The sequence below is a fragment of the Schistocerca serialis genome, chromosome 5 (genome assembly GCF_023864345.2).
Source record: "Schistocerca serialis cubense isolate TAMUIC-IGC-003099 chromosome 5, iqSchSeri2.2, whole genome shotgun sequence".
In the NCBI taxonomy this organism is placed as follows: Eukaryota; Metazoa; Arthropoda; class Insecta; order Orthoptera; family Acrididae; genus Schistocerca; species Schistocerca serialis.
The window spans coordinates 474,577,109-474,602,637 of record NC_064642.1 but is presented as its reverse complement, the minus strand read 5'-3'; the positions used below and the strand labels follow the sequence as shown (position 1 = coordinate 474,602,637).

At 40.8% G+C, this 25,529-nt stretch overlaps 1 protein-coding gene across 1 annotated transcript in view; it reads left to right on the top strand.

The window, feature by feature from the left end:
- Window positions 1-24,970, top strand: part of LOC126481437 (uncharacterized) — a 198,077-nt gene extending 173,107 nt beyond the window's left edge. The window contains exons 4-8 of the mRNA XM_050105193.1: window positions 19,348-19,471; window positions 20,262-20,426; window positions 20,614-20,739; window positions 23,379-23,561; window positions 24,018-24,970. Coding sequence (XP_049961150.1) covers window positions 19,348-19,471; window positions 20,262-20,426; window positions 20,614-20,739; window positions 23,379-23,561; window positions 24,018-24,121 — 702 coding nt within the window. The 3' untranslated portion in view covers window positions 24,122-24,970. The remainder of the gene's footprint in view (window positions 1-19,347; window positions 19,472-20,261; window positions 20,427-20,613; window positions 20,740-23,378; window positions 23,562-24,017) is intronic.
- Window positions 24,971-25,529: the final 559 nt, after the last annotated feature.

Sequence of the window (25,529 nt, the reverse complement as noted above, 5' to 3'; positions counted from 1 at the left end):
CATGATCTTGGAGCCGTGAATATTCGGTTTGGCCGTAGACGTGGAAGCATGGCCGGGATATCCCCATGATTTTTTGAGTTTAGGGTTATCGTAATGAACCCATTTTTCGTCCCCGGTCACAATGCGATGCAGAAATCACTTCCGTTTTTGCCTCTGAAGCAGATGTTCACAAACACATAAACGCCGTTCAACGTCTCTTGGTTTCAGCTCACGCGGCACCCAAGTTCCTTCTTTCTGAATCATGCCCATAGCCTTGAGACGTTTTGAAATGGCTTGCTGTGTCACTCCTACTAATCGTGCCAATTCTTGTTGAGTTTGACGCGAGTCTTCACTCAGCAATGTCTCCAATTCTGCTTCTTCGAAAACATTCTCTCTTCCACCACTATGCCGGTCTACGATGTTAAAACCACCGTTCTTGAAGCGTTGAAACCACTCACGACACGTTCTTTCACTAATAGCATCCTTACCATACGTACTTGAGAGCATTCGATGAGACTCAGCCGCTGTTTTCTTCATATTGAAACAAAACAGTAACACTTCCCGCAAATGACGAGAATTAGGCTCGTAAACTGACATTTTCAACCAAGAACAACTTTATGATGCAGACACAAATCGACTAATGTTTGAATGAGGTTATGTTGACCGAGGTCCAAGCTAACTGCCTGACGTCTGCGATCTGTTTGTTTCGACCGCTACTTACCGTTGTCGCCACCTATCGGCAAACGGCGGAAGCAAAGTTGTACACCTTGTAGTTTTGTATGTACTTCCATTTTCAGCTGTGTGCACGTAATCAAAACATTTTTGTTTTTTGCGAGTGAGTAATCACTGCCTAAGCGTCCAAATTTAGATTTTCTATCGTTTCCCTATATCGCGAATGGCAGTGCCAAGGCAGTTCAGATTTCTTATCTTCCCCGGGTTCATTCCGTGCTTACACTCTGCCTATAATGATCTCGTCATTGATTTAGTGTGAACATCTTGTTTTCACTTTTAATATTTTTGTCTTCCTCTCCTCTCCCACCACTTCCGTTCAGGCGCTAGGTGTCGAAAGCGGTGTCAGATGTCAAGAATTTTCCTTTATTTGACTCGACTGCACGAGTGTCTTCAGCAATAAAGAACAAATGTATTAAAACTTCACGCATGCTGCGGCAATTTTTCACGCATCTCAGTGTCTATAACGTCATATCTCTTGAACTGTGTGTGGTACAATGACGCATTTGTGCAGGTACACTCAGCGCCCTAAGTGTATGCTGTCTCCGGAGGAGTAACAAATTTATACGCCGAACATCATGCGCTAGTTGTTCACACAGTTCAGTGTTTATGACGTCATATCTCCTGATCTGTGTGTCATACAATGACGTAACTGTAGGTACATTCTGCGGCATATGTGGATACTCTCTGCAAAATATCTTGAGAATAGACTTGGTAGAAACGAAGTAATAAATTTAAACATCGTGCATAATTCGGCAGTTTTTGAAGCATTTCGGTGATTACGACGCCATATCTTCTGACCTGTCTGGTACCATGATATACTCCTTACTTCTGTAGGTGCATTTGCCCATTTTCCGGGGTATGTGGATACTGTCTGCGAAATTTATTGAGACTATAGTTAGTAACACAGAAGTAATAGATTTAAACGTCGTGCATGATGCGGCAGTTTTTCAAGCGTCTCATTTTTATGACGTCATATCTCGTGAACTATGTTAGGTTCTTCTTACCCTCACAGGCATTGTTGACTGACAGTAAAGCATGTATGTATCAAGTTTGATTGAAATCAGTCCAATGGTTTAGGAGGAGAAGTGGAGGACACACACACACATTTTTATAATATGTACGTATTTTAACTGAAACTTTGCATGTTCACTCGATTATCATTCACAATTCGAGAGCTTATGCGTAAAATTCATAATTCGAGAGCTTAAGACCAAAAGATCGCAAAAAATTCGCTCGCTTAACCAGTAATATAGATTCGAAGAACATGTTTACCTGAAGGTGAAGTATTATTTTTTTTTTGTAGGAGGGGACTAATGCAAGCGTGAACAACTAAAACCTTTCGCGTGCTGTTACATAGAAAAGCCGTATAAAGAATCAAGCTGCCAGAATCACATTCCTGTGAGAGTCTGTGACTCACTACCTCAGGAATTCTACGTCACACATCCTACCGCAGCTTCCTGTACAATTCGTGATTTCAGGCGCTGTCGCGCGTGCGGGTCAGCTGTGCCCGGCCACTTCTGCGATACTGGCCCGGATGTTTTGCAAACTACGGTCTGGTTCCTGTTCGTTGCACGCAGCGGAGTTGCAAATACTACGAAATGAAAGCTATCAGGTGCGAAGCCGGATGTTTTTTCCATCCGTGCGGAAACGAAGAAAAAGCTTGGAAGCTTGTTCACGAAACACGATTTTGCAGTAACATATACTGGAACGAAAAACAAATTTTAACACTGATAGTTTAAAAAGGAATGCCAACTTGACAACTATATACTATAACGACCCAGGAGATGCGGATATGGAATCTTTTGTATCTTGTTAAGACCTGTATGAATGTAACAGTTGCCGGCCGCGGTGGTCTAGCGGTTCTGGCGCTGCAGTCCGGAACCGCGGGACTGCTACGGTCACAGGTTCGAATCCTGCCTCGGGCATGGGTGTGTGTGATGTCTTTAGGTTAGTTAGGTTTATGTAGTTCTAAGTTCTAGGGGACTTATGACCTAAGATGTTGAGTCCCATAGTGCTCAGAGCCATTTGAACCAAGCCATTTGAATGTAACAGTTAACGAGATCTGAAGATGACACAGCATTCATAACTGAAAGTGGGGATGAGGCAAAATTCGTGGTGTACTCATCGAAACTACTTTCAGAGTCCGTTACAACGCGAAATTAAGTAAAATAAAGGCGAACTGTGGGATGCTCCATTTGGAAAAGGCACGAACCTTTTCCTCTGCCCAGTCCCTGCTCCATCTCTACTATTAATGACCTTATTGTTATTAAGGCCTGTTCTACCTTACCTCCTTTGAAGGCATAAAGGAGAAGAAGGATGGAAGGGTGACAGAAAGTCCTCTTATGCAGGGTGGTTTTCTTAAATGGGAACAAAATGTATGGAACGTTCTCTAAGGGGATAGTGAGTAAAACTGGTCGTATGGATATATGGCCCGAAATGCGTTTCATGGGAGGTACGCGGACCTGAAATTGGAGATAAAAGATCTTTGACAGTGACTCTGGTATCAGTACAAGGCAGGTGGCCCGCGGGCGGGGGAGGGGGGAGGGGGGGAGTTAAGCCAGACGACCGTGTGGAACATTTTGCAGAACAGCTGTCACTGTCCGTATCACTTGGCCTTATTACATACGGACCTGCCTCGGCGGCAATGGTTTAGTCGCTGGTTCGTCGCATAGTCCACCATGATGCTGGAGGATACCACAGATATTGCCAACCGTCACATCACCCACTTGCGGGATACGGAGAATACCCATGGTAGGGTTACAGCAAACCATCAACACCTTGTCGGCTTCAATATTTGGTTGGGGATAATGGGGGGGAGGGGGGGGGGGGAGGCGATTTGAGGGACTAGTCATCCTTCTACAACGCCTCGCAGGCGAGGCATGCCTGCAATTCCTGCGAGTGAGCCTTTCTCCCCTGCTGGAAGACGTGCCTTTGGGGTGCGAAGGGTAGTGTGGCCACTATGTGACGGTGCTCCAGCACTCTGCCCTATGGAGCCTGGGCTGAAACGCTAGTACAGACAGAACATTCTCACTTGCCTGGTATGCTCTGTGTGCTTTCTATTGTTTTCACCTTCATGTGGATATACCTCCTCTGGAACGCATTTCCAACCACATATGGTCTGTTTTGCTACTTATTCCTCTCAGGGATCGTTTCCTACAGTTTGTCCACATTTAGCAAACTCACCCATGTACAATACATCATAAACCTAAAGAGATGACATTCAGGGCCTCTGCGGAACCAATAGCTTACGACTATAGTTTCTGCAAGTCTGCTGCTAGTCACTGTCTTCAGCTAGACGCATCTAGCTTACTACTAGATGTTTGCGACTGTTGTAACATAAATTTGAATAATGTAATCTTCTTACTAGAGAAGTTTATTTGCCCACATCGCAACAGATACACCTATAGCCAACTACGTTCGGCGAGTTAAATTGGCATCTTCAGATCGTCTACATACATACATCACTGTGCTATGTAGTGCACGGTCATGTAGTAACGGAAATACCTGGAAACAAGTCTTTGATGAACGGCTAAATAACCGTGTACCACGTAGAGTGCCACAATGGTCTGTGTATATAGAAGTATATAGACGGTAATTTAACTTGCCGAAACTAGAAAGAAGATTACATTATTCAAATTCAGAGCTCGATCTCCTGCTGACATTGTCAGGTAATTCCGTCGGAACAGGCTATGGAAGGCCCAACGGTACCGACCGGCCGCCGTTTCGTCCTCAGCCCACAGGCCTCACTGGATGCGGATGTAGAGGGGCATGTGGTCAGCACACCGCTCTCACAGCCGTATGTCAGTTTACGAGACCAGAGCCGCTACTTCTCAATCACTTAGCTCCTCAGTTTGCCTCACAAGGGCTGAGTGCACCCCGTTTGCGAACAGCACTCGGCAGACCGGATGGTCACCCATCCAGGTGCTAGCCCAGCCCGACAGCGTTTAACTTCGGCGATCTGTCGGGATTATTGCCGTTAGCATTGTCAGATAACCATAACATAAATTTGTCTGGCTACATGTCACCAGCTTCAGTTTTATTTTCATTACAGTCCACTTTCTGCATTCAAATTTCTTGCCTGATCCATTCGTTTGTTTTTCTGCCCCACTGGCAGTTCCCAACACGTACCTTAAGATCGCTCCCAAAGCAACCTCAGGTCCTGAATTGTTTTTGGATTAAAAGTTTCGTCTCATTGCCCCAAGCCGAAACTGGTGACGTATAATAACTGTGAACTGTCTATTTGAGCCCTATCGAAAGCTTACTTTTGAAACCACAATTTCGGTTACCAAAAGCATCCCAGACCGCTTTCGCTCTTTTGTTTATTTCTTTTGATTTCCACCCAGTAGTTGTCGTGAAATGTTTTAAATACGAAAGCGCATCAATAGGTTCCCTGACTCTGCTACAAATTTCCACAGTTTCCATTTCAGTATTTTGGTTATTCGTTAATTTGGTCCTATGAATGATTTTCAGGCCTAGATGTAGAAAACAGATATTCTGTTGGCTACGTGCGAATATGTAATTCAGATTTCTATCGAGTCTCCATTTTCGGAAGAAGATTGTGTAAGATTTGATCGCCTTCCCGCTCCTGAAGGTCAGATTATTTGTAGTAACTGCTCAGTCATTTGTAGCCTTGTGACAAGCTAGTACTCTAAAGCTCGTATTGTGCTACCAAAAAAAGACAATAGTTGGAGAAAGTACGTTTTGTACAAAAAGCAACGAGCACAAATCAGCAACGCGGAGGATACCTTCGAATGGTGCCCCGATTGTCCGACGGCTGCTCCTGCAAAGCCTTTTTCTCGACTGTCGAGACGGCGGCGAAGGCCGCTGCAGATCTGTCCCGTTTGTCACGCAAAGCGAGAACGAGGTCGCCCCAGCGCAAACGGTGCCGCGTCGTGCTGAGCTGTCGCGCTTCTCTATCTCGGCGGTGGACGGGCGGACGTCCGCCGCTGCCGGCGCGCCAGACCGCGTGGAGCCGCCGGGCCTCACAGCTTCCGCCGTCGCGGCGATTAATCACCCCGCTGCTCCCTGCAATCAACCCACTCTGGGGGCCAGAAACATACTAGGGCAATGGTCAAGAGCCAATACTACATTGTGGGGCGGCAGCTCGGGCCACATACGTGCCGGTGTTACTAATTGGTTGTTGATGTTGTGGTCTTCAGTCCTGAGACTGGTTTGATGCAGCTCTCCATGCTACTCTATCCTGTGCAAGCTCCTTCATCTCTCAGTACCTACTGCAGCCTACATCCTTATGAATCTACTTAGTGTATTCATCTCTTAGTCTCCCTCTACGATTTTTGCCCTCCACGCTGCCCTCCAGTACTAAATTGGTGATCCCTTGATGCCTCAGAACGTGTCCTACCAACCAGTCCCTTCTTCTAGTCAAGTTGTGCCACAAACTCCTCTTCTCCCCAATTCTATTCAATACCTCCTCATTAGTTATGTGATCTACCCATCTAAACTTCAGCATTCTTCTGTAGCACCACATTTCGAAAGTTTCTATTCTCTTCTTGTCCAAACTATTTATCGTCCATGTTTCACTCCCATACATGGCTACACTCCACACAAATACTTTCAGAAACGACGTCCTGACGCTTAAATCTATACTCCATGTTAACAAATTTCTCTTCTTCAGAAACGCTTTCCTTGCCATTGCCAGTCTACATTTTATATCCTCTCTACTTCGACCATCATCAGTTATTTTGCTCCCCAAATAGCAAAACTCCTTTACTACTTTAAGTGTCTCATTTTCTAATCTAATTCCCTCAGCATCACCTGACTTAATTCGACTACATTCCATTATCCTTGTTTTGCTTTTGTTGATGTTCATATTATATCCTCCTTTCAAGACACTGTCCATTCCGTTCAACTGCTCTTCCAACTCCTTTGCTGTCTCTGACAGAATTACAATGTCATCGGCGAACCTCAAAGTTTTTATTTCTTCTAGATGGATTTTAATACCTACTCCGAATTTTTCTTTTTTTTTTTCCTTTTCTGCTTGCTCAATATACAGATTGAATAACATCGGGGAGAGACTACAACCCTGTCTCACTCCCTTCCCAACCACTGCTTCCCTTTCATGCCCCTCGACTCTGATAACTGCCATCTGGTTTCTGTACAAACAGTAAATAGCCTTTCGCTCCCTGTATATTACCCCTGCCACGTTTAGAATGTGAAAGAGAATATTCCAGTCAACATTGTCAAAAGCTTTTTCTAAGTCTACAAATGTTAGAAACGTAGGTTTGCCTTTCCTTAATCTAGCTTCCAAGATGAGTCTTAAGGTCGGTATTGCCTAACGTGTTCTAACATTTCTACGGAATCCAAACTGATCTTCTCCGAGGTTGGCTTCTACCAGTTTTTCCATTCGTCTGTAAAGAATTCGCGTTAGTATTTGCAGCTGTGACTTATTAAACTGATAGTTCGGTAATTTTCACATCAGTCAGCACCTGCTTTCTTTGGGATTGGAATTATTATATTCTTCTTGAAGTCTAATTGGTAGCCTACATAAATTAGTATGATATGTGCCACCAATAGACCAGGGGTAGTAAAGGAGCGACAAGTCTGCCGCCGGCCCCAAGTACTGATAGTTAAAGCCTGTTTTAGGTTGTTGTTGTGACACTGAAATCTCCTGAAAAAGAGTTATTGTCTTGCCATCTTTGAAAATCGGGTTTCTGCTGATATTCCGTGTCGTACTTGCACGATATTTCGATTGACTAACTCGCAGTCTTCATCAGGTGCTCCCCGAGGCTCAAAGAGTACCTGATGACAGTTGCGAGCTACTCGATTGAAATATCTTAAGTATGAAGCGGATTACCTCCAAAAACAGTATCGACGCATCAAACATGGAAATGTAGCGGACCTAACCTGATTTTCGACTGCAAACTACGAGGGTCACTCCAAAAGAAATGCACACTATTTTTGTAAAAATACAGTTTTCATTCTGCATGTGTGAAAGCTTTACAGTGTGTATATACTTCCTTCCCGCTTGTTTTCAAACTTAGTTCAACCTGTTCTCGTGAGTGGCGCCGTCACAGCATGTCTTCAAGATGCCTGCTACACTTGACGTTCGTCAGAAGCAACGTGCTGTCATAGAATTCCTGTGCTGTGAAAACGAGACAGTGAGAAACATCCACAAGAGGTTGAAAAAGGTGTATGGAGATGCTGCTATCGATCGCAGTACAGTTAGTCGGTGGGCAAGCAGGTTACGTGATGAAAGAGGGCACGGCAATATGAGGATTGTCCTCGCAGTGGCAGGCCTCGTACTGAACACACTCCACACAATGTGCAGAGAGTTAACGAATTGGTGACTGCTGACAGACGCATCACAGTGAATGAATTGTCACGCTACGTTGGGATAGGGGAAGGAAGTGTTTGCAGAATACTAAAAGTGTTGGCGTTAAAAAAGGTTGGTCCCTGGTGGGTTCCCAGGATGCTGACAGTGGCTCACAAAGAAACAAGAAAAACGGTATGCAGCGAACTTTTGGAACAGTACGAGAATGGTGGAGATGAATTTCTTGGAAGAATTGTGACAGGTGATGAAACATGGCTCCATCATTTTTCACCAGAGACAAAGAGGCAATCAATGGAGTGGCATCATGCAAATTCACTCAACAAAAAAAAAATTCAAAACCACACCTTCTGCTGGAAAAGTTATGGCTACGGTGTTTTCCAATTCCGAAGGACTCTTGCTTGTGGACATCATCCCAAGTGGAACCACCATAAATTCTGACGCATATGTGACGACTCTGAAGAAACTTCAAGCTCGACTGAGTCGTGTTCGACCACATCGGCAAAAGCAGGATGTTTTGCTGTTGCACGACAATGCACGGCCACATGTCAGTCAAAAAAAACCATGGAAGCGATCACAAAACTCGGATGGACAACGCTGAAGCACCCGCCTTACAGTCCTGACCTGGCTCCATGTGGCTATCATCTCTTTGGGAAACTGAAAGACTCTCTTCGTGGAACAAGGTTTGAAGATGATGACTCCTTTGTGCACGCTGCCAAACAGTTGCTCCAACAGGTTGGTCCAGAATTTTACCATGCGGGTATACAGGCGCTGGTTCCAAGATGGCGTAAGACAGTTGAGAGGGATAGAAATTATGTGGAGAAATGTAAATATTGTACCTAAAGGACATATCTACACACGGTAAAACTTTCAAACATTTAGACTAAAAGATGGATCCAAAGAAAATAGTCTGCATTTCTTTTGGAGTGAAAAGGAAACACTTAAATACAGCGATAACAGTGGTACTCTTCTCGCTACCGATTCAAATTGCTCAGAAAGGCCGAAGCAACCCATCTCCGCCGACAGAACGGAGAAGATCAAATGCACTGATGAACCAACTTACTCAGTGCAGGAACGTTCACAAACTTAAACTTTATGCGTGCATTCATCACTACACTACTGTACATTCTCCCGGTATGTTGATCCCTTATTACTGAAACGATGAAAACGGTTTCCAGAAAGTTCCTCCCGCAGGCTATGGAAATTACGCATGTCCGGAACAAAAAGCACATCTACATCAGCAACCCACTTGACTCATCTTCCCAATCCCAACCTACTGCTACGCGCCCTGCAAATTTGGCAGTCTTTTCACACTCACGTCCAGAAAAGACACTGCAGCTATATGCTTTGTCAACGAAAATGGTTTCTGTACTGAAAGAGAGTTCCTAGAAAAATTGGTTCGAGAAGAAAACATTAGAAGTATTGGAATTGCCGAAACGTAAGACTTCTCAGTTATCCATGTCACAGGTTAGACAAACCCAAAACAGGCAGAGGAAGATGTTCAGAAGGAGGGGTCGCCATCTTTCATACAAAACAACTTGCCCCTATATGATCTGATTTATCAGAAAAACTGAACACCCATCAAGTTATTGTCTTAAAAATAGTAGGAAAATATAGGAAACCGACCTTCTTTGCAACTGTATATGTATCTCTCACTGAGGAACTACCAATAAATCTCTTTCATTATATCTCTACACTTGACCCAGCAGTCGTCTTAGGGGACCTTAATGCCAGATCCATTGTTCTTGGTGACAAAATCATCAACAAAAATGGCGACCTTCTCATTGCAACTCTAGACGAAAATCTGATCCTCTTAGAAAATAATTCACCTACCTTCATCAATCAACTGGAACCTCCATAGTTGATCACATTATTTGCACACCGCAAATTGCTAGTAACTGAAGAGAAGTAGAAATATGGGATAGCATTTCCAGTGACCATCTGCCAACTATCATAAAAACAGCGGCTATTACCCTTGTCAAAAATAACAACCGCAAGAGGAAACCTTTCATCAAATCCAAAAACCTTAATACAAAAAAAGCAACAACTACATCAGCAGACTTGAAACCTCGCTCAGTAAATGGAGAATCTGACCTAATCCAATCAAAAGTCAACTTTTATTATTCAGACATCACCAACAACAGGACCCCACAACCTCAACATTCATCTTCTGGGACAAGAAATTACTTCGCAACCAAACGTCAAATATCTTGGACTCTATCTAAATGAACTCTTAAATTGGCAGAAAAACACGTCTGAAAAGATTAAAGAAGCTGAAAGCCTACTTAATTTAGTACGTCTCATGAAATAACTAACACGTGGAGTGGAGCAACCAGTTGCCCTTCTTACATAGAAAATATTTGTCCGACTCATTCTCGAATGTGGATCTCAACCTTGGATTGTGTCATCTAAACAAACGAAAAAAATTCTACCTGCTGACTGGACGATGCTTCGAGTAGCTGGAGATTTACACTATGAGTTCCCAACAAACTCCCTTCAGAAAACACAAAACACTTGAAACCAAGAACATGATAGAAGAAAAGACTAAATCACCAGATTCGAGCTCAACAGACTATAAAACAATGGAATTACAAAATCACTTTTGCAGCACGATCCTACAACGTTTAATTTTCCGAAATTCTAATAAGCATTTCCTCTGTACACTGTTCTTGATGCAGTATCGAATTCACTCCAGCAGAATCCTCTGGAAAACGAAGAAATCAATGATACTGTCAACAGACCAAGAACTCTGACAAGGATTTGGGATGATGTAGCAGCCTGATATACACTGATAAACAAAAGTTTGGAATACTATCGTAAAAAGTAGTCAACGATACTGGATGTCTCACTGACCTAGGCACTTCATGCATTATCGAGTTAGAGCCCATATACTGGATGGTGTTTACTGCTGACATGCTTTGGGGCCGTTTCCCAGTCATGTAAACACGCCACTGCCACAGCAGTACACCACGAGTAGTCCAGTATCGACAACAGCTTCATTCGGTTTGTGTTCAGCACTGCAGTAACATGCCACGTAGAGGCATGCAGCACTTTGATAGAGTCAGGATAGTGGCTTTACTTTCAGCAGGTTATACACACCAAGATGTTAGCGATCGGTTACATGTCACTCATAGTGGGGTGTCTAAGGTGTGGAGAAAGTACAGAGAGACGGGAATGTGAACTATAGACCTTGCAGTGGTGGTCCTCGTATGACAACATCAATGCAGGATCATTTCCTCCAACTGCCGGCTCGCAGGTGCCCAGCATCCAACATCAACTGCCAGAAATATTGGAGATGACTTCTCCTGGGCAATAGGGATTCGTATCTCAGACCAAAAAATGCAGAGAGGATTGCATCAGAGTGGTCGTCATTCCAGATGACCATTGAGAAGTTTTGCTCTGAACCAACGGAAACGACGCAATCGAAGGACCTGGGCTCTTGCACATCAACGTTGGACCATTGCAGAATGGAGTTATATCATGTTTGCTGACGAGACCAGGATTGGTTTGCGACCAGACACTACACGCGTTAGGGTTTCAAGAAGTGATATACGACACCAGGAACGCAGATACGTTCAGGAAATCCATCCGTTTGCAAGTGGAAATGTAATGTTCTGGGCGGCAATAATGGTGGGACGGCGGACTCCTCTAATTCTCATCTACGGCAGTTTGACCGGTCCCCGATAAAGAGGTTCTACAAACGATTGTAAGGCGCTGCAGATATTGTGAAGTCGGTGATTCATGCTAGTCGCTGGCAGTGCAAGGCCGCGCCATACTCAAGCAGTGTCTCGGTATCTTCAAAGACGCGACATCAACCGAATACGTTGGCCAGCACACTCCCTGACGTAAGTGCAACGGAGCATGCATGGGTCCTGTTGAAGGTGGCCATTGCGCAGCGTCCGAATCCACCAGACAATCTTCGGGACCTCGCTCAAGCTGCCACAGAGCAGTGGACCTCATGACCCAAGATAAACTTGAGGGTCTCATCCAGAGCATGGCTCGTGGAGTTGAAGAACTCATCCGTGCGCGCGGAGGATATACTCACTACCAAACACTGATAATCGTCACCATGAGATAAGGATTTTCACTGTTTTTGTTTTCAAGATGTACATTTCGGAAAGAGTCTGCTTTGTTTTGTAATGATTTTTATAGCTAACCAAAATCGATTTTGTTTTCAAGAGGAATTACGTTATTTTGTTAATAAGGTATTGTACAAATCTCAAAGGATGTACTGTACGAAGTAATTGCAGCAATTCTACGATATTCTAAACTTTTGTCGAGTGTGTAGAAAGAACAAGTTATTGACGAAAATTACTTCAATCAATTCCTATAGAAGAAGGCAATATTATCTAAATCGACTAGATTTTCAAGTTTGTCATCTTTTACAGAATTAAACGGAAATTTTCTACATCAACAGAATTCCAAGATCACGATATAACATTATATCACTGAGAAAATATGAAAATATATAAGCTGAACAACAGGCAACCAATCCCAGCTGGAGTTTTTTTCGACTTAGAATTTTTTCCCCCAGCTGTAAGGCAAATTCAGGGATCTGGAATGAAGGAAATTTAATGAGCAACATCTTCCTGCAATCTGCATGCAATTAAAAATTCTAAAAAAAAATTAAATAAACACCCAACTGTCGTAAGTAAATGGTGACACAACAGCGTAGATTACAACTACTGGCTGACAGTGCTGTGATCTCCTGCAACCCCCTATCTCCTTCAGAGGTGGAACGAAAAATCATAAAAAAAAACAATAAAAAAACTTGCTCCAGTGACAAGGCTGATACTATACGTGAGTATCTATCCCGCACAAGACCAATGAGCTCTGTAAAACGAGTCTTTCATTGTATAAGTTGATTGGTTGGACAAGATTCGTTATGACTGTAATTTGTATTTCGTAATCAATGGTGATGGCCCATATGTATCCCAATTGCATTTAGCACACAGCATCACTGTTCATTAATCAGTCAGAATTTTCACTTAGTTGGGCCAAATGTTTGGTACGATGATGTACCGTTGTCCGTGTAACATTCAAAAGAGCGCAAGGACAACTGCAAGAGCCCCGATAGTAGCAGAAGACAGTTTATGAACTAATGATAGTTTCCACCTCGTTGTATGGATCAGACTTGCGCTCCAAGAATTAAGGATCTTAGACAATCGGAACATTAGAAATGATGCTACTCAGATCAGTAAAAATGTGTAGCAGAGCAGATAAAATCAGGAACGTGTACACAAGAGCAAAATTAGATGTGAAATCTATAACAAAGAAAATTTCACAGAACAGAAACGAGTGGAAGGAACATGTTCTGTGTATGTCGTAAAGCAGAATCTAAAAGCGTAAACTACAGATTGCTTTATTTAGCGAAAGTCGCAGATTTATGGCCCTGTCGGATACGGTATTTACTTAGAAAACGCGCTAGCATTAACGTGTGTGTCTATCTATGTGCTTTGTATTAAAATTTTATAAACCGCGGGTTTCACCTTGAAAAAAAGATGGCAATAAATTACCGATGCGACGTGCGTAATAGTTGTTTGCAGCTGTCTGTAAACAGTCGTAAACAGGTCTGTATTTTCAGCTACCTTCACGCCCAGGGAATAAATTACTAATTAAAAGTAAATTGAAGTTCGTGATCAAAAGCGTTATGATACATCACACACACAGACATCATCCATCGAAGAGCAGGAAAGAATAAAGAGACCTGGAACATAACGTCTTCTTTACAGACGAAATATGACGCGCTTGACTGCGGATTGAAAGCATTATATTCAAATTTTATTTCCTGCCAGCATTTTAAACGACCCTCTGCGTCATATAATGCCTCCATCAGTGACAAAAATCATTTTGTTTATTTATGAAGCATATAGGAAGCCCACCCGATCTATTCCGTAATCTTAAAATGAAAACTGCACATGAAGGAGAACGTTTACTGAGGCAAAAAATGTCTCTCAGGATTACGTAGGTTAGTTATCAGCAAAGTCTCTGAGAGCTTTCGGCATCTATATATACATATTTGACGCAAGTGTCATTAAGAACACTGGTTAGAAAGTAGGTATAGTATCACGTAGCCTCTGTCTGGGACGCAAATCTTTCCAGTCATATTTATGGAGCTAATTTAATAGTTTTCGATCACGTTTGTCAGTGACCTTCAATGAAGTCTGCTTGTTATTATAAGAAATTTTTGCTGACTCATTCAGATTCTTTTGTTTGGATCGGAAATAAGAGTATGAACAAAAGTCGCTATCACTGGAGCCCCAAACTTTTTGGACGCACACATATAGACATACTAGAAGCTTTTGAGCACGATATTGGAACTATGAGCATTTACCAAGAAAAAAAAAGAAGGGTGCTATCAAATTTCGTCTGTCATCCACGTCCTCGTTATCAGTATTTCGCTGTAGAAGGACATTAAGTTGGGGCCAAATTTGCAACGGTTAAAGGTAGGTTATTTCACATCTGCCGACACGTTTGTACTGGAATGGATAATAAGTACGTATGTGTCAGACTGGGAATAGAATCCGGGTCTTTCAGCTTCACGATAACGCTGAGTCATCTACACGCGCTCACAGACCAACCCACATTTGACAAAGACCTGAGCGAAAAGCAAAGTATTACAGCATAAGGTAGATTGAAAAAAAAAAAATAATAATAATAATAATAATAATAATAATAAAAATCACTCGTCGGTAGCAGAAACAAATAAATACGAGATGTTTGCAGCACAGACCGAGCATTTCAAGACAACGTTTCCTGTGTGCTACCTGTCTAATTAAGCTGGAGAGTAACGACAAACGTTAGTAGACCTATTGTTGTACAGGAAACCAAACACCAGGCAGGAGACACTTGTAGCGAAAAGAGATGAAAATAATTTTTAGAGGATTACAGTTAATTATTATTTTTCGTAGCAAGAGTGTGTTTGAACGTCAAATATTTTAACTGGAAACAAATTTCCGCGGAACAATTTAGGGTAGGGCCGGAATCAGGCCGTAACAGCAGGAGCTGCACGCAACTGCACAACAACTGGAGCGTGCATCGACTGCTACTACGGGAGCCGCAGTAACCTAAACAGCTCCCAGGCAGCAAGTACGCTAATAATACTGTATACAAATCGAGAGCGAGGAAACTCGTGGTTTGCTAGTCTGAGTTTAGTCATGGCAAATTACAATTTAGTAAACCTCTTTGACAATTAGAACTACAGAACTATCCACGAAGATTAACAAATATTTAGACTTGAAGCATGATACAATTTTCTGTCAAACATGTCGATTGATTTCGTTCAATTCCATTTAACAGTTGTATACACCATTTCTGTGGTCTGTGTGGTCTTGGTTTAGCCGTGGTTGTGCCTTTGTGTTTCCACTCCACAGTCACATCTCCAGCAATCGACTTGAACGTTACAAATTTGGGCCCAACTTAATGTCCTTCTTATGGGTTTGTTGCTCAGGTGACATCCAATGACCAGTTCCTATTCTAAATCATTGATCTCTCCTGACCAGCCCATTCTGCTCTTTGCTTCACTGCTGACGACACAGTACCCCCCCCCCCCCCCCCCCAGCTAAAAGAAAATATCTTGAAAATATCTTTTCTACTGGCCTCTTGTGGCGTCTAGTGGTCGATTCCCCATTACTTGAGGTGGTTGGATACTTTTGATCAGATAGTATACATGTCAATCTCAGTATGATTTTATTTGATTTTTTATAGTCATCCAAACTACAATTGACATTCACATCAACTGTTCAATCATCTCCCCCCAACACTTTCATGTCAATTCAAACAAAGTGGAATTCCTGGAAATTTTTCGCATATTAACGCCCAATAGTAACATAAACAAAAGAAATTCGTGGTGGGGAACCTGCACAATTGTACTTCAGTTGGAAATGCAGTAACAGACTCAGATCTGTGTGATATTTATTTATTTATTTATTTATATACTTGTTCCATAGATCTGTACATGTGAGCAAGTCACTCAGATGTGGAACGTGCCAATATACATAATAAAATCCATAGAATAAAGACATTGTTATAGTATTAATAATAGTGCACAAAAGTCATACTTTTTAGCTTAAAAACTAGTCAACATAAGTGTGAAGATAGCAGTTTCATATTTAGGGCATTATTGCATTTATTTTAACCTTGAACAGTAATCGAAACTTCCCACTTTGGGTTTAAAAGTGACCCAAAAATGGAAATGAGAAAAACAGGAATTTTTACATTAGGGCATTATTACATTAGTTTAACAGTAAACAGTGTCAAAAAATTTAAAAACAGCTTTCCAATCTGGGTTTTACTTATTTCTCTGAAAGAATTCCTCTAGTGAATAAAGTGAGGTCTCAAGTAAATAATTTTTCAAGCTACGTTTAAATACTGATGTACTACTCCTTATACTTTTGATGCTGTTGGGTAGGGAATTGAAAATTTTCGTTCCAGTGTACTTTACCCCTTTCTGAATAAGTGTCAAGTTCTTTAACTCACAGTGGAAATCCTCTTTTCTTCTGGTGTTATGTTCATGATGTAGGCAATTCGTTTCATACAGAGTGGGGTTATTTATTATGAAGCACATCAGTGAATATATGTACTGAGATGTTGCTGTCAGTATTTCAAGTCGTTTAAAAAGATTTCGACATGAGGTTCGTGGGGGTACACCACAAATGATTCTTATTACTCTTTTTTGTGCTGTGAGGATTTCCTTTGCAGCAGGTGTATTGTCCCAAAAGATGATGCCATAACACATGACTGAATGAAAATAGCCAAAGTAAGCTGACTTTGAGATGATAATGTCATTGAAGCGTGACAAAATTCGTAAAGCAAATGTTGCCGACGTCAGCCGTTTTAGTGTTTGTAGAGCGTGATGTTCCCAGTTCAGCCTACTGTCCACGTATACGCCTAGGAATTTTGATAAGTACACTTGCTTTATCATCTGATCATTCTGTGTGATAACTATTTCTTTTGGGTTTTTGTGGGTTGTCTGGAACTGGATAAAATTGGTTTTTTTCAGGTTTATTGAAAGGGAGTTAATACTAAACCAACCCAGAACTTCTTTAAGGATATCATTGACCTCGGATTCTAAGTCAGTAGTTGACACATTATCCACCACAATGTTCGTATCATCAGCGAACATTGTAAATTTACACTGCTTATTGATGGATAAAGGCAGGTCATTAACATATATGAGGAACAGCAAGGGCCCAAGCACTGATCCCTGTGGCACTCCATGCTGCACAATTCCCCACTCAGAGTCCACTATATATTGTGATACACTATCTGAAACATCTAGAATAATCTTCTGCTTCCTATTTTCGAGGTACGATTTTAACCAGTTCCCTACAGGTCCTGTAATTCCATAATGACAGGCCTTCTTGAAGAGGATCTGGTGATATACACAGTCAAACGCCTTTGATAGGTCGCATAAGACACCAATTGGCAGCCTCTTGCTGTTTATAGACTCTAGAACATCATTTGTGAATGAGAAAATTGCGTTATCTATTGAAACTCCCTTTTGAAAACCAAACTGCTGACTGTTAATGATGTTCAGGTCACCAAGGTGTGCCACAATCCTGTTGTACAGAGCTTTTTCTAGGACTTTTGAAAATGTTGTTAATAGAGAGATAGGGCGATAGTTTGACACATTTGTAGCATCCCCTCCTTTGTACAGGGGCCTGACAACAGAGTATTTCATTCTGTCTGGAAACACTCCTTGTTGCATGGATGTGTTGCAGATGTGAGACAAAACTTCGGCCACTTCACTACAGCAAGCCTTCAACAGCTTGCTTGAAAAAGCTGCTTGTGTCTGTATATGTGTGGATGGATATGTGTGTGTGTGCGAGTGTATACCCGTCCTTTTTTCCCCCTAAGGTAAGTCTTTCCGCTCCCGGGATTGGAATGACTCCTTACCCTCTCCCTTAAAACCCACTTCCTTTCGTCTTTCCCTCTCCTTCCCTCTTTCCTGATGAGGCAACAGTTTGTTGCGAAAGCTTGAATTTTGTGTGTATGTTTGTGTTTGTTTGTGTGTCTATCGACGTGCCAGCGCTTTTGTTTGGTAAGTCACATCATCTTTGTTTTTAGATATATTTTTCCCACGTGGAATGTTTCCCTCTATTAATTCATTTCAATATTAATATGGTTGACTTTACTCTGATCAATAAAAACATTATCAATGAGAGTACTGGAAGAGGTTGTGGTTCTGGTGGGCGAGCTAACCACGGGAACAAGGTTGTACATGCCCATGAGATTTTCAAACTCCACCTTGCGGGGAGAATTAATCAAGAAATCTATGTTAAAATCCCCAACAACTACCATGCCCCTATTTTTTCTACTTAAGTACAACAAAAGAGTATCTAATTGTTTAACAAACACTTTAAAATTACCAGATGGTGCCCTGTAAACTGCCACAACTGTTAATCTGGAGACAGTGTCTGGCACCTCTATAGCACATACTTCAAAATGTAGCTCAAAGCAGAATCTTTGTACATCTATTGCCGTGAACAAGACATTGTTTTTTACATATACAGCTACTCCTCCTTTGTCCATATAGTTCCTGCAATAAGACGTTGCCAAAACATAGTTGGGAATAGGGACCACTTCAATACCAGCAGTGATGTGGTGTTCTGTTAGACACAGAATGTGGGCACTGTTTATACCTTTTGTGTCTTCTATATTTGCTGTGAACTGATCCAGCTTGCAGTATAGGCCTCTTATGTTCTGATGAAACACTGTTAACTTTTGTTTGTCTTTAATTGTATTGCTGTTTGAGTGAACTTTCGTTTGTGTATTAATTACTTGTTGCAGATTTTTGTTACTGGCCCAAATCCTGCTAGAGTTGGCCCTGCTCACTAGTTTCCCTCGTTAGTTAGGGCTATGACTGGTCTGCTTTCATGATTGTTATTGTTTAGGCCTATTATACGTAACCAAGGTTGGAAGATCAAGTGGGTTGATCAAAAATGGCTATTCAGAAGTAGATTGCACTAGAACTTATCCTTCACGATGTTTAACACAGTACTTTACTATGCAATTTTCACTCTGGAGTGTGGTTGTAATGTATCCCCAGTGACCTCTATACCGACAGGAAAGTAGACATTAGTGTTCACATAAGTTGAATTTGTAATGTTATTGATGTGATGAAATACAATTTTAGAAGCTCACAAGCTTATATTTAAACACACTTCCCATCATAAGATAGAATGTTGTGAGGTAACAGCACTGACTAACCTTGATAGCTCAGACAAATCTGTCAGAACTGAAGACAGGTGCCTTAATTCAGGAGTGCTCACTGTTTTTAATTTATTGCAGGCAATTCATTTACAGTACTGCAATGTAACCAACTGACTGGTGTTTGTCTGTAATTTCAGGAATGTACACTGGCAAGCAAGGAGCGGCGTCGTGCTCTACGACGATCTCACAACCCAGGCTGGCCATCACCAACTCCTCACCGTGGAACACCTTTGCAAGACTGGTTGTTAACCAGGAACTCTGGTAAGCATAGATAATTGTCGTTACTTCTTCAGATTCATGCTACATCATTAAACCCCTAAAAGTGAGAAGTTGTACAGCCACTGTGTCTTGGACTGAGTTGGAGGGGTAGGGCAAATCTGGTTTCTACACAATGATTCACAATCAACTTGGACAACCTTCTCAGCTGACCCACCTAGCCATTCATCTGAAGGGTTTATGTACACTAAGATATGGTTTCAATCCTTTTCTGTAGGGTCATATCTCACAGGCATTTCTTAACACTGTGGATGATTGTTTAGTGCATGTACATTATAGATCTGAGTTCGTGTTGTTATGGATTAGCATGGAAGTAAAGGAAGGGAGAGGATGAAACTCAGGATCAATACACACCCTACTCCTCTGTTAGTCCCAAGTTTAAAGCTCTAATCAGACAGATAGATTGCTGTCAACAGCACATGCTCTCTCTCCACAAGAGTTTGTGGAGAGGTTTGATATGCAGTCCTGTGATCAAGAATTGTAACCAACTGTCTCTTGAGTATTTGATCCTCAAATACGGGCGATGAGCAAATATTATAGCAGTAGAGTTTATATCTGCCATCTCCAGATTGAGTGCCACTAGGCTGAAAGTGATTTACACTAAAGAAATCTAAAAAATAAACAGCTCATATGAAATCACATCTTCTTCTGGGAAGTATTCTCATATTGAGTATGAATCAGTTCTTGTAGATCAATTGTATTAATACATGCTGGATATAGTAGATACAATAAACTACTGTATACATTTTTAACTCAAACATTAATTTTTGTGCAGGTCACCTTCAGCAACAGCTATCAGACAGTGTTCCTGATCTGGCACAACATCATCGTCACCAGCATCTCCGAACTGAAGAACGCCGAAGAACAGAGTGTGCAGACACAGACGATGATGAAAGATGGTTCCTACGTAAACACTTTGACAGGGAAAATAGACTTTCATGTAAGTGATTTGAGCATTATCCTCTACCCTTAAATTTTCCAATGAGTTGTCTGTACCATATCATGTCATTTGAAACAGTCATCAGTTTTAAACATTCATATGAAATATAGGTCTGAGTTGTAGGAACAAGAATTTATTACATGTGTAACGCTACTTGCACACAAATAAAACCAGAATTTTTTTCCAGTGTTAACAGATATTGACATCAATAGCTGTGACATACAATCGGAAAATCCTCCATCAGTTGCTTCGACCTTCAGGGGCAGACCTACAAGCTATCGTCTCAACAGTGATGTGTTCTTCATGTCTTCAGGTAAATATATTTTATTGCATACACTACATTTCAAAGTATGTGAAAAGTGGTAAAATCTGTTAATATGGCCAGAAGTGGAAGGGCCTTGACGTTGGCATCAAGTAAAAAATGGTAAACTCATCTGATATAAAACTTTAGAGATAAAGGAGAAAATAAATACAGCATGTGCCTGCAGAAGCTACAGAAGGCTTTTTTCATTTATAATTATTCTGTCACATGCAATGTAGGCAATGGTAGTTCTTAAAGAAATATCTTAAACAATCCTGTATGATACAGGAGCATGATGAGAAATGTAAAATAAGGTAGCTGCTCAAGATTTTTACTATATTGGTGTCCAAAATTAAAGCAACAATGTGCTATTTCCCTATTTTGTGCCTAATTCACAATATAATCATACAAACTGTCAACCAGGTGTCTGTACAATCATGTTCTGCACAGAAGATGGCATTCCAGTCAGTGGACAACCATGCCGACAATGGCATCAGGGCATCTACAAAATGAGGAGTGTTTGCCGGGTAGTCTGACATCCACAATCGCTGTGTACACAGTCATATGTGGTGCAGTATGGCACAGAGAAGATACCTACCAGACTCTCTACAGTGGAGGGCCATAGAAAGAAAAGAAGCCGTACAGTCGCAAACTGATTTGGCCTGATGGCTTAATGTGAATTGTTCTGTTGCTTCTCAGATGTGGCAACCGTTTACACAGACTGAAATTGTATCCTGAAGACCAGGGTAGGGCTGAAATGTGACTTCAGAAGAGAGGAATGTAACAATATTACAGAAGGAAAGTTGCCACTCACCATATAGCGGGGATGCTGAGTCGCGATAGGCACAACAAAAAGATTCACACAATTATGGCTTTCAGCCATTAAGGCCTTTGTCAGCAATAGACACACATACACACTCGCGCACACACACACTCACACAAATGCAACTTGCACACACGTCTGCAGTCTCAGACTACTGGTTTCAGGTGTCTGAGACTGCATATGTGTGTGGAAGTTGCGTTTGTGTGAGTGTGTGTGTGCGTATGTGTATGTGTGTCTATTGCAGACAAAGGCCTTAATGGCCAAGACCTATAATTGTGTGAATCTTTTTGTTGTGCCTATCACGTCTCAGCATCTCCGCTATATGGTGAGTTGCAACTTTCCTTCTCTGATATTGTTACATTCCATTCTGGATTTCCCTTTGTTTGATTTCAGAAGAGAGGACCATTATTTGGTTTAAGGGCATGACAGTACCATCTTGCATTGCATAGCAACTAACATTTGAGCTAGCAGCATCCACTGGATGTGTTGTATGGAGGCAAATGGTGTGCAGAAGGCTTCAGCAGTGCTCTGCTGTGTGTCTACCTGTGACATATCTTCACTGAATGGACTGTCTATGGACACATCAACATGCCACCTGGGATGGTCATACAGCAGGCCAGTCTTGTTTTCACTGATGAATCCTGATTTAGTCTGGAGAGTGGTTCTCAATGGATTCGCATTCGAGGGAATGGGGAATATGATTTTGGGACACAAATGTTGTGGAAAGAGATTGATATCAAGGAGGATCCCTAATAGTGTGGACAGGGGTTATGTGTACCACTCATGTCCCTCTTCATAAAATTGTACAGGTGAATTGGCAAGGTTTAACTGCTGTCCGGTATTGTGAAGAGATCATGGGACCTCATTTGTCATTGTTGCGAGGTGCCGTGGGCCTAGACTTACTATTTACGTTCGACATCATAGAGCACATGTGGTTGATGTTTTCTTGAAAAGAGAAGATACTGCAAGCATGACTTGGTCTGTTCACTCTACCGATTTGAATCCCATAGAGCATGTCTGGGATGCACTAGGGAGACATCTTGCATCATCTCAGCATCCACCAACCACTCTCCAAGAAGCGAGCAGCTCTGCGGGAAGAAAGGGCATTATTGCTTCATCATAAGACTGATGACATCATTTACAACATGCCCCATTATTGTCAGGCCCTTACTGCTGCCAGAGGTGGTCACATCCCATACTGAACACATTAACCAGTTGTCAGAATGTGTGAGCAAATCCATTAAGTTGGAAAAAATGAACACATTACACAGGTTGCACTTGTTTGCATTCTGTATTCTTTACATTGGTTCTACTTTACTATCACCTATTAATACTGTCTTGTGGAAAAATAAATGCAACCTTGCAAAATTTCCATTTGTTGCTTTAATTTTGGACACCAGTGTATATTTCTCATTACAAGAAGACAAAAGATAAGGGTTTGCTGCCTTTGAATCAGGTCTAGATCACTTGTCAGTGTTCTGAGTGACTTCTTCTTTTCCAGTCTTCTCTTCTGTGCTCTAGGATTGTCCTCTCTCTCTAACTTTCAGATATGAATATCTGATTTAGTTTCTTTATTGATATTGCTATAAACTACATCACAACGAGTTCTCATCACTTACAGACATTGTTTTGTTTACCTGATATACCTTACTTGTGATGCTTCTCAATGGAAAGAGAGGGTTATGTCACTTTTAGCTCATGACTAATGTAATTTACACAAAATTAACATAGGCTAAAACAATCACTATAGAATTTTCCTCTGTAGTAGTAATTACTTTGGAAATTTTCAATATCTACTAAATTTAATAATACATTATCTATTTTACAGGTTCTGAACCACATGATAGACTCCGTCTCCCTGAAAGAAATCCAACGCAGACTGTTTCCAGTGCCCGTTCAGTACTAACATCAATAGCATCATTCAGGCACACTCAGTTACCTCACCGTACAAGGACTGCCACAGAATGTAACTCTGACATTTTGGAATCTCCACAGCTGATGAAATTTAGAGGTAAATGTACATCCAATGTAGTTGCAAACTGTGATCAGTACAATTCTGCACAGTCAATGTATTAAGTTTTAAGAAAATGATAAATGCTTTCTATGTGACAAATACTTGATGATTACAACCATTACCTTATTTCCATTTTAATATAGTTGTCTTCAACCATAAAATTTATCACTGTGGCAGAGTTCCCACAATAGCTTGATGCATATAAATTTTATTTTACGTTACTATGTTTCTCTCTTAATTTTTAGCATTTTTAAATACAAACAATATATTTTTTATCAAACAAACTTCTGGCTTTAATGACTAACATTCGCATTGTTGTTGATTTTCACTACATGGACCTTAACTGTGGTCGAATGTGACAAAATTCAACAACAATACTATTTATTTTATTAAATAGTAGATCAATGCCACAAAAGCAGAAAAAATGAGTGCTATATCTTTTCTTGTTTTCAGATCGAGCTCATAGTGATGCACAGAGATTGGAACGTCCTAACTGGAAGTTCTTCCCTGAAACTACAAGGAGAACAAGTTGTGCAGTACAGGGTACACAGGTGTGACATGTACGTGTGGAAAAGTGCTCTGCCAATAATGTGGACAGCTCATAAAAACCAAATGACTTTCTTGATTTGCCAAATATTGCTTATATGTTCCTCAGCTTGTTCCATACTGAAGAACTTTTCTCCTATTTACAGTTTTCTGTGTTTTTTAATTAATAAATGACTTTTTTAAATTAAAGTTATAAATCTCAGCACATTTATCCTCTGTAAAGTTCAAGGTACCACTTCATTTTTATGCGTGTAACTATGGTCTTTTCTGCTAATAAGAAGAAAAGTGCTAGGTCAGGTCTTAGACAACAAATAGTTTTTTGATGTGCAAAACATTATTTATGTGTTCTTTGGATACTCAGTTTTGAAGAAATTTTGTTCTAGTGTAATTTTTAAATCTTTTTGTATAAAGTAAAGAACAACCAAAAATTAAAATAAATGTAAATAAAAAATAAAATGTCTATTAATGAGATTGCAGTAAACTGAAACTCTGAAATTAAAATGACTTTGTAGTAATCCTCTGCCAAATTCCATATCTGAAGAACAGAAAACTCAAGTGTTTGGTCTTCATTGTCCTAAGGATTTTGGTGCCTATCTTGCCTAATACTTAAGAATGGTTTCGTCCCAATATTTTTTCTTTCTAATAGTAATGACGGAATGAAGTGTTCTGAAATCTGGTGTATCTTCCAACATTTGCATGTTGTTTCAGTCAGCTGCTATCTTGTGACAAGATTTCTTTGCTAATTTTATTTTGCTGTTCCTTATTATGAAACAAACATTCTTTTTCATGTAAAAGATGTAAAAGACGGCATATTTAAACCTTTGTGATGTTTAATATATCTCATGGTTCTTAATAAATCAAGGGACCAAACTGAAGAACAGTTTGTTTCACTTTAAATTATTTAAGAATTTTTTTGTGTGAGTTTTGAATAAAAATGTCTGAAAAACAAGACTTATCAATTTAAATTAAAAAATAATGCCCTTCCAATGACAAATGTAACAGATTGTATACCATTTCTTCAGCAACATACTGTGAAATTAATAATGGTAGCCTTACAATTTTCAGTAAGAAAGGACGTGCATGTTGTACATATTATGGAAATATTCATCTGCAAATTTTTTGGCAGAGGAGGACACCGTCAGTAAATGAAAAACAAAGCAACAATTTGTAATTACTGCATAATGGTTTATTTTCAAATCCATTATTTTGAGAACAGAACTGTCATGTCTATGTTTCTCGTGGTATGAAGCACATCGTAGTCAGTATGGTGTGGCTAATTGCAACACGTAAACACATTAACCAAGTAGCAGCTGTATAACTTTCCACTGGAGGGACTTTAAATTATAAATAAGCCAAACATGGTGTGGATTGAAGTAAACCTTCATTCAATTACACAAAAAGAAGAGTCTGAAATTCATT